The sequence below is a fragment of the Arachis stenosperma genome, chromosome 2 (assembly GCF_014773155.1).
Source record: "Arachis stenosperma cultivar V10309 chromosome 2, arast.V10309.gnm1.PFL2, whole genome shotgun sequence".
Taxonomy (NCBI): Eukaryota; Viridiplantae; Streptophyta; class Magnoliopsida; order Fabales; family Fabaceae; genus Arachis; species Arachis stenosperma.
Window position 1 is genome coordinate 101,989,548 of NC_080378.1, and position 9,727 is coordinate 101,999,274.

At 34.5% G+C, this 9,727-nt stretch overlaps 2 protein-coding genes across 9 annotated transcripts; both read left to right on the forward strand.

The window, feature by feature from the left end:
- Positions 1-4,052: 4,052 nt before the first annotated feature.
- On the forward strand, positions 4,053-6,633 carry LOC130960541 (chlorophyll synthase, chloroplastic-like). Of its 8 annotated transcripts, none has more exons than XM_057885954.1 (8): positions 4,056-4,366; positions 4,506-4,550; positions 4,642-4,730; positions 5,348-5,409; positions 5,768-5,829; positions 6,033-6,108; positions 6,211-6,273; positions 6,410-6,633. In XM_057885954.1, the coding sequence occupies exons 4-8, from the start codon at positions 5,353-5,355 to the stop codon at positions 6,530-6,532; spliced, it is 381 nt and encodes a 126-aa protein (XP_057741937.1). In that variant the 5' UTR covers positions 4,056-4,366; positions 4,506-4,550; positions 4,642-4,730; positions 5,348-5,352; the 3' UTR covers positions 6,533-6,633. The 8 variants fall into 8 exon arrangements, 6 of the variants coding, with proteins under 6 accessions (XP_057741934.1, XP_057741937.1, XP_057741939.1 ...); XM_057885956.1 differs by having other exon boundaries at positions 4,653-4,730; XM_057885955.1 differs by having other exon boundaries at positions 4,056-4,273.
- Positions 6,634-7,744: 1,111 nt separating this feature from the next.
- LOC130960542 (uncharacterized) lies at positions 7,745-8,514 on the forward strand. The gene has a single exon (XM_057885958.1). It carries the CDS (start codon positions 7,931-7,933, stop codon positions 8,327-8,329), a length of 399 nt encoding a protein of 132 aa, XP_057741941.1. The 5' UTR covers positions 7,745-7,930; the 3' UTR covers positions 8,330-8,514.
- The last annotated feature ends 1,213 nt before the right edge of the window (positions 8,515-9,727 follow it).

Consider the following 9,727-nt stretch of genomic DNA (forward strand, 5'->3'; position numbering starts at 1 on the left):
AAGATCAAGTAAAGCTCACATGACATCAGGTGATTCTCTATAATTTTCAGAAAAAAAGCAATCAGGATTCAAGAAATAGGCTGCTGCGTGAAGATTTTTTTTCAAATGTTTGTCCCATCTTGAGTTGATAATCTTTATGTAAGGTTGATATGCAGTCTTCCTATGCTTGAACATTTCTTTGATTCCATTTTCTGACCTCAGCATACCTTCATAAACAATTCCCAATGATGGTTTATCATCGGCATCTACCAACCTCAGCAATTTAATCAACGGACTCACAATTTGGCATACAGTAAAATAATCATCCCAAAATTTATTGTCTAGGATAATTGCACTCACAACACTACCATTAGCACTCCTTCCTAATTTGTGTCCGGTAAAGTGTGTATCAACAACCAATTGTTGTAATTCCGATTTGCGCTTAAAGATACTCATCAATGTGAGGAAGACAGTGGCAAAACGAGTTGCACCTGGACGAACAATCTCCCTCCAATCAGTTTTTTGTCTTAGCCAGGACAAGAACACCGTATGATTATATACAAACACGGTAATCTTCGAAGCACATGTTGCAAGGCTAAAAATATGTGACATGCTGCTTATATCTTTTAGAATAAGATTCAAGCAATAAGCAGCACAAGGTGACCATTGAATATTTTCAAATTTCTTATTAATAAGCCTACCAGCAGCAACATAATTCGCAGCATTATTGGTCACTACATGAACAACATTATCAGGTCCAATCCATTCAATCACCTCTGAAAACAAGTCGCACAAGCTTGAAGCATTTTTAACCATACTTGAGGCATCTACAGATTTCACAAAGCACAACCCTTTCGAACAATAAACCAAAAAATTAATCAACGTTCTTTGCCTTTGATCTGTCCAACCATCAACCATGAGAGTACATCCAGTTTCTTTCCAAGCAGACCTATAGCTATCAACAACCATTTGACACTCCCTTTTGAGATCGGCTAATAAGTTAACCCTCAAAGAGTCATAAGAAGGACCTTTATAACCAGGCCCAAATCCAGCTACACCATCCAACATATCTTGAAAAAAAAGTGACATAACCGCGTTGAAAGGAATCCTACAATCCAAAAGCCATCTAGCCACTAGCTTATCAACTTCATGAAGCGCCTCTTTGTTTTGAAACACGCTTTTCAGACTTGGTTGACTTCCCGGAGTTGTTCTTGGTGCAAACATAGGAGGAATAATGGTTTTTGCTTTCTTTTTTGGATCGCCTCCAACAACCTCCTTAGTTGGTAACTGACTCAGAGTTTGTTGTTCCTCTTGCGCTATTGCTTCATCAATTGCATCCTCACACTCATCGGTACCCTCTTCGTTGAAACTTACTTTCCTTTTGCTAGTTTTACTTTTCTGAATCTCTTTCAATAAACCTTCCATTTGTTTTTTTACATCATACGGGACCTTAGAACACTTTTTAATGTCTCCACCTATCTTCGCCAAATGTTTGTCATTCTATTAATTCTCCCGCCCTCAAAAGTACTCAAACAAAATAAGCAATGATAATGCGATTTTCCATTTATATTTTGTAATGTAACGTATCTCCAAGCAGGATCAGTTTTCCCCCGAACACTAGAAGTTTGTGACTGATTTTCGTTACTCGCGGGAGGAAGAGAACGTTCATTCGAAGCAGAATTATTTTCAGCATTATTATTCCTAGGTAGGTCTTGGTTGATACTTTCATCTATACCTAAATATTACCAGCAATCCAACCCAATAATCTCAACTCTCAAGTTCACAATAAATGAACAAACAACATCCAAAATCAGAGTATACAAACAACATCTCAGGTTCAAAAAATTCTTTGTTCACAAAATCATCTCTCAAAATCAGAGTATACAAAATCAGAGTTCACAATGACAAAATCATGTCACAAAATCAGAGTTCACACAATCAGATTTCACAAAATCAGAATTCAAAAATCATGTCACAAAATCAGAGTTCACAGTTTCATCAGATTTCACAGTTTCATCAGAGTTCACAGAGTTCACATATCAGTTCATAACAGTTTCAGAGACTCAGAGTTCAGTTCATCAGAATCAGTATCAGATTTCATCACAAAATCATGTTCATAACTAAATTAAAAATTACCTGAAAATCTATTGCTTTCTCTCAGAGCTCGAAGGACTTCAGGCTTCACCGCTTCAACGCTTCAACCGAACTCTATTGCTTTCTCTCAGAGGCAGAGCTCGACGGAGGTGACTGGTCGAAGTGGCTGAGGGCGCGACGGAGCTGAGTGCGTGACAGAGCTGACGGCGCGACGGACCCAACGGCGCCACGGAGCTGACGGCGTGATGGTACTGACGGCGTGACGGTGCTGAAGGTGCGACGGAGCTGAGTGCGTTCAGGGCTTCAGACGTTCTCTATGTCTCTCACAGTCTCACTCTCTCTGAACTGTGGTGGGTGTTGGTTTGTGGGACGCTGGAGTGCTGGACGCAAGTGCGAAGGGAAAAGGGAATTAGGATTCCCAAAACGTAAAACGGCAGCGTTTTGCTATACGGCTAAAAAACCGGCCAGGTCCCGGTTCGGTTCGACCGACCGGTTTGTCGGTTCAACACCGATTTTCAAATTCTGCGGTTTTTTTTATTGTTCGAAATTTCGAACCGCTTCAACGTCCGATTCACGATTCGACTGGTTCGAACCGATTTTCAGAACATTGGTGATTTTCATTTTGTGAGAGTTTTTTTTTAAACTTGCGGGAGAGTTTAATTAACAAAAATAACGTGGTTAACTTAGTTGGATTATTGAGCTGGGTCGTTTGTGAGCCAGCAAATTTTTGTTAGTATCAGAAAATTTGTGTTAGATTATTTGTGTGATGCACGTTAGCATTTAGTATGAAGGTTGTTAAAAAGAACTTATAGAGTTGTTAAATTCTCAATTATCAATCTTTATAAATAATGAACAGGATTTGCTAATGACTTTCCATCAATATGTACTGTGTAGAAAAAGATTGAGACTGAGTAAGCAATAACAGCCAAGAAATGTAAGTATGACTTGTGGGGTTGTTGTTCATGGGAGAAATGTAATATTTACTGTGTTTATTATTATAATATTCTACTATTAATAAAATAGTTCGTTTTAGTTGTTTATAATATTTTTCAGATCGATAGATCAAAATTTTATTTAAGAATTTATTTTTGGCTAATAGATTATTGCATACAAAAATGAAATTTAAAATTTCGATACATGTTTAAGCAGATTAGTTAGACTAGACAAACACAAGTTAGTTTTGCTTGATTAATTAGCTCTTTTGACCATGTGATGATTTTTTGCATTTTTTGTAGAATAACTAAATTAGGTCATAGATTTTTTTGTAATTTTTATTCTGATGAAGCTGATATCTTTTGAATGTGGATTGTGGATTTGTAGTATTTTTGTAGCATGCTCAAAAAAAGGAGTGGTAGTTGTGTGAAAATAAAATTTTTAAAAAAGGAGTTAATATTTAATAATATTAATAGTTTTCAAATTTTTCTTTTTTTGGTCATGAAACTTTTATTTTTATTTTCTTATTTCCAAGCTCGGGGTCCTTTTATTTATTTTCTCTCTAGCATAAAATTGCAAGGCCAGCATCAAATCCAACCCATCATCCATGCCCATCGCATTCCAGCCCACACATTTAGTCTATATTTGGGTAAAACATTTGTTATTACTATAATATAATATTTTTAAAACATATTTAATCTATATTTTAAAATTAAATAAAAAATAAAAAGTTAGCCGTTGTTGAAATTCTTAGAAGTAATTTTTTACAAAGTAAACCATATATAATCTAATAAAAAATATTATTTATATATTAAAATTAATTATTATATATAAATACATTATTTAATTTATATATATATATTCTATATTAATAAAATTATTTTATTATGTACCTAATTTGATCAAAATAATGCAAACAAAGCAATCAAATGATGCCACGTAATTATGAACACCACAAATCTCGTACACTTAAAAGTACCTTACCCTTTCATTAAAAGCTTTGTTTAATTTAATGTACCTAAAATAAATAAATAAAGAAAAAAAAAACCTTTATCACTTACAGCATTAGAACACCCCCAGTAATCTAATTCTAAAGTGTTCTGGGGGTGGAACCTTTGAAGCTACTTCCTCGGTTTCAGAATTACAAGCTCCTATCTTCCTAAAATAATGGCTTCGCTTTCTCTCAACGTGGTTTCAGTTCCACCAAGAACAACAACAATCTCAAGCACAAGAACAAGGGTGCCTTCACTTCCTTTCTCATTCACTAGTAGGTTGACTCACCACAGCACTTTCTGGTTTTCTTGGTTGTTGAAAGACTACAACATTGGGTTTTGCAAAGTGCCATTTTTAGTGTTCTTAGGTAACATGCACTAATTTGCTTAGGTTTAGTTTTTCATGAATCAAATGACACTCAATTTTGTTATTTTTAGGCTTTTTTGGTGCTTGTGGCTTCATGGGGTCTAATGGTTTTGTTGTTTTTGTGTGAAAATTGATTTCAGGGAGGAGGTTAACTATTAGAGCAACAGAAACCGATACAAATAATGGTAATTTGTGCTTTCTTGAGTTACCATTTTGATCTTCCTTTTTCAATTGGTCATGTTTTTCTTTCTTTGTTGGGGTGTTGGGATTGAGCAGTTAAGTCTCAGGCACCGGATAAGGCTCCTTCGAAAGACGGTTCAAGCATCAATCAGCTTCTTGGTATTAAAGGAGCTGCTCAAGAATCAGTGAGTTCATCAACTCTCTGTTTTTTGTTGACTTGTGATGGTTACAAATTTGGGTTTCAATTTTCATTATGAATGCACAAAATGATCTCAATTAGATTTAATAAATAAAGCTTGATTAGCACCACAATTTCATTCATTTTTATTTTCTTCACTTATTTAAAATTGAGAAGTAGGAGTTCAAGAATGAATGACAAGCAAGTGTAGTTGTTCTAGACAAAATATCTAATTCTTCATGCTGTTCTTGACAAAATATTCCAAATCTGACCACAACAGGACGCATATTTTGCCCCAAGTTATATATGTTTCTTAACAGTCTTGATGCTATTTGAAACTTGTTTCTACTTTTGTAAACTCTCTCCTCATGCGGAGGGTGAACTATAATGCACAACCTTGTAAATTAGGGCGCAGTCTGATGGGAGCCTCGTGTATACATTCTTGAAAATGTAGTTGAACATGTTGAAAACAAATTAAGTTTGAATCTGTTTATAAAGTACTAACCCGAAAGCTTTTGGCCGCTGAAAATTTATTGCTTTGTTTACGTGTACTTGTTAGTTAACATTATGAAATGATGAGACAACTTTGGTTTTGTACTTATTCTTTCTATTTATGCCATGCAGAATAAATGGAAGATTCGCCTTCAACTTACAAAACCTGTCACTTCAGTCTATTAGACGTATGGGTAGGTACTGCTTAGTCTCGAGATCCATCTGATTAAAAATTTTCCAGTTTGATGTGTATAATTACACACATGGAGCTCATTCATAAAAATCTTCATATCATTTTTACCCTGATTCCAGCATACCCTTATATAGCATCAATTTCCTGTAGGGTAGTTGCTAAAATATTTCTGTTATAGGCAGGACATGACTTCCCCATAGTTTTTTACCTTGCCATGGGCGGATCACTTCTGTCATACATATATTCTGTTAAATTCTTCTCATTCTCTTTTCCATTATTGTTAATGTGTCATATTATTTTTTCTTTTTTTTTTTTTTTTACTTTTATTGTCCTTTGGCTAAGTTTTACTTACAATTTAGTTAAAACGAAATGGATGGATCGGAAACTTTGCCCTCGGAGCAAGTTACATCAGTTTACCATGGTAGAGTACATTTTGCTTATATAATATTTGTAGATTATGAGTTTATAGTTTTAACTGATAACCTGATTTAGTTAATTCATTGGCTTTGTTTTGTCTATCTGCTGATCGTGATTCATGATTTGATCATGTTTGATTTGTTTCTAAAGCATCATTTCTATGATTGAACTGTCTTTGACAAGTTCTTAATAATTTTATTGCTGCAGGTGGGCTGGTCAGGCTTTGTTTGGGACACTCACATCAGACATTATTGTCCTGACGTTGCTATACAGCATTGCTGGAGTATGTCGTTAAAATACAATATTACTTAGCATAGTGTCATGATGTGATGTTAAGAGGGTGCAATACATTTGTTGCTAATATCTTTGGTCTGTTACACTCTAGTTGGGCATTGCCATCGTCAACGACTTCAAGGGTGTTGAAGGGGATAGAGCTCTTGGGCTTCAGGTCAATTCTGTTACCCTCTTCCTTTCCATTACTGTAACATGAAATTTCAATTTTTTTCAGAAATTTTGGTCTTGCAAATTCACTAACACTCAAGTTGATGCTCTTACCTTTTCTATTGGCAATCTAATATGCACAGTCTCTTCCGGTTGCTTTCGGTACTGAAACTGCAAAATGGATCTGTGTTGCTGCTATTGACATTAAGATTACACAATTATCTGTCGCTGTATATTTTTTATCCCTCCAATACTTAGATATTTGATCTGCATTCCAAGGTTCTTTTTCGTTTTAATGTACATTGTACTCTATCTGGAAATTATTCATCATACTAAACCATTATTCTGTATCTTTATTATTTGTGGGTTGTAACCTTGATGACAGTTAAATTTAGTTTTCCAAGATAGAGTTGAAATAAAAATGCATTTAAAACTATAACGTCCATATTACAATAGGTCTAAATCATATTAAGCCATGCTTTTGTCAACAATAGTGTCTACTCTCTACATTCCAGATGGTCCTTTTGACATTTTTGGTACACTCCCAAATCAATGTATATAAGAATTGGATTTAGGGTTAACCATAAAAATACCCCCGAATTATTTAAACGCGGACAAAAATATAAGAATTTTACTATCGACAAAAATGCCTTCAATTAATTTTAAAACACAACTAAAATACCCAACAGTAAATATATATTTTTAAAAAATATCTTAGATATTGAATTTTGATGCAATTTTTTTTGCAAGCATGATTATAAAAATAAGATATTATTATACTTAAAATTTGGTAATTTTTCGTTAAGTATATATTTTTTTTATAATTTTTTTGTTAATAACCAATAATACTTTTAAAAAATCACAAAACAATATATACTTAACAAAAAAATCACTAAATTTTAAGAATAATAATATCTCATTTTTTTAATCATGTTTGCAAAAAATTGTATCAAAATTCAATCTCCGTAATTTTCGAAAAATACATATTTAATGTTAGTTTTTTTTGCAAAATTATCTAATATTAAATAGGTATTTTTCAAAAAATACATTAGAGATTGAATTTTGATACAATTTTTTGCAAGTATAATTAAAAAAATGAGATATTATTATTCTTAAAATTTGATAATTTTTCGTTAAATATATATTTTTTTGTAATTTTTTTGTTAACAACTAATAATACTTTTAAAAAATTACAAAAAAATATATAATTAAAAAAATTACCAAATTTTAAGAATAATAATATCTTATTTTTTTAATTATATTTGTAAAAAATTATATTAAAATTTAATCTTTAAGATATTTTTAAAAATATATATTTTATTGGTGGTTTACCCTGGTCAGTGTATCAGAATTGTAAAAAAAAAAAAAAAACTGCCATTTATATGGAATTAATGGTCTAGAAGGTGGCAGATGATTTATAAGTAAAGGAAAAACTGTAAATATCTAAAATCCCGCCTCCATTAGGTTTTGAAATGAAAACCCTCACCGAACCCCATCCCCGCTCTTTCCCTATCCTCCCTCACTCCTTTCCCGCCTCTCCCTCTCTTTCTCTCTCTTCCCCATTTTCTTCCTTAAAACCCCTAATCCCTCCATTTCTTCACCATTCTCCATTCTCTCTCTCTCTCTCTCTCTCTCTCTCTCTCTCTCTCTCCTCAGCCGTTGCCATGAACCGAAGGGTTAGAACAACCATCCCTCAACACCACCACAATTTCCACAAGTACCTAAAACCGGGTGCCCTAGCTCGAATCCGTGATTCGCGCATCATCAGCGCCAGATCTCACCGGGTCGGCTCCATCTGCCAGATCCCTCTCCGTCGCACTTCTCCTCCTTCCTCCCCGTTGCATACGCCGCAGGACACCGCCGCCGCTCAGCCTCAGGCCAACGCTGCCGCTTCTTTTGACGGTTTCCCGTTCTTTGTTGCCAGGATCTACGGACCTCGCTGTCCGCAGCGGAAGAAGCTCATGGCCGCCAAGTCCGTTATGTTCGTTCCCGTCAGTCCTGCCGCGGACTCTCCCGATCTGGTCATTGACTCCTTCGGCAGTGACTTCATCGTGGCCAATTGAAAACGTTGCTTCGTTTCTGATTTTCTTCTTTCAGAGTCGGTTATTCGGCTATAGTATGTAGAGTGGTTTAGATGTGTAGATCGACGTGCTCTTTGTAGTACTTCTGTCCGATTATATGTGCAAAAGAATTGTTTAGATAGGGTTCAAACTCAAATTAATAAAGTGCAATCAAATTTCCAACTTCACATCAATTTTTTTTTTGTGTATTTTAGTTATGGACGTGTTGATGATTTATCTGCGATCATGATGATTGAATTTGAATGGTCGATAGATTCGATTTTGAGGAAAATTGGAATTACAATCTCTGATTTCGGTATTTTCTTTATAATGCAGATCCTTGTAAGGGGCTTAAGATTTCAACAGTATGCTTGTTTATAAGCATTTACTTCAATTTGTTTGATGATCAATTGACTTATGATAGGTTCATGTTGAATTTACTATATTCTGATGCCATTAGTAATCAGTGATAATAGTGCTATTTATTTTGCCACTTCTCCGTTACAGTTTTCTCGTGTTTATTAATGTGATAGAGTTATTACTGTTGCAATAATAATGTTGAATTTACTGTTATTTATGTTGACCTAGGGAGTTTATATGTTACTAGGATTGGAACCTAGATTATTATATTTAGTAAGATACTAACAAATGCAGCAAATTAAATTACAGTAAGTTATGAACATGGTGCACAACTTAGCTAAAAAAATACATTTTTGGGACCTTTCTCTTGGATTCAGATCAAGGAGAATTTAAAAACTTGTGAATAGTAGTAAGATCCTAGTTTAAATAATACATAGCAACAAAAGAGTTGTTCAAGTATAAAACATCCAAGGTCTTTAATCTGAATGAGTTGAAGGATTGAAACACCAAAACAAAGGGAATTAGAATATCAAGGATACAGGGTTAAGATAGTTCTAAATGGGGACATTGTTCCACAATTCAGGTAGTATGAATAAATAAAAATACCTTCTCTTTCCTAGGCCATTACTTAATTTACATTCATACTTGTCTTTGAATATTTTTTATTTTATTTTTTTCCAATTAAACATCTTGTTTGATCAGGTGGATCCAATAGGATGTGAGTATGAGTGACTTGTCATGTTTCAGGTTCAGGATATGAATTCTGCTATGGAAGCCTCAAGGAGATCACAGAGTGCTTTTGCAGCTGCTAATTCAAACCTTGGTGAGGGTAAGTATGCAGAGGGTTTGTCATCCATCAAGAAGGCTCTTGACTTTAGCTTTCAGGATATAGAAGGTTTACTGCAATTGGTTCGACTTGCTATGGAGGCGATAGCTCGGTGAAGCATCCAGGCAGTTGCAAGATCATCTAGCCTGTTAAGCATTGCTTGCTGGTTAAGTCTATGCCTTCGCTGAGTCAAATGAAGGGCTGAACCGTACTAT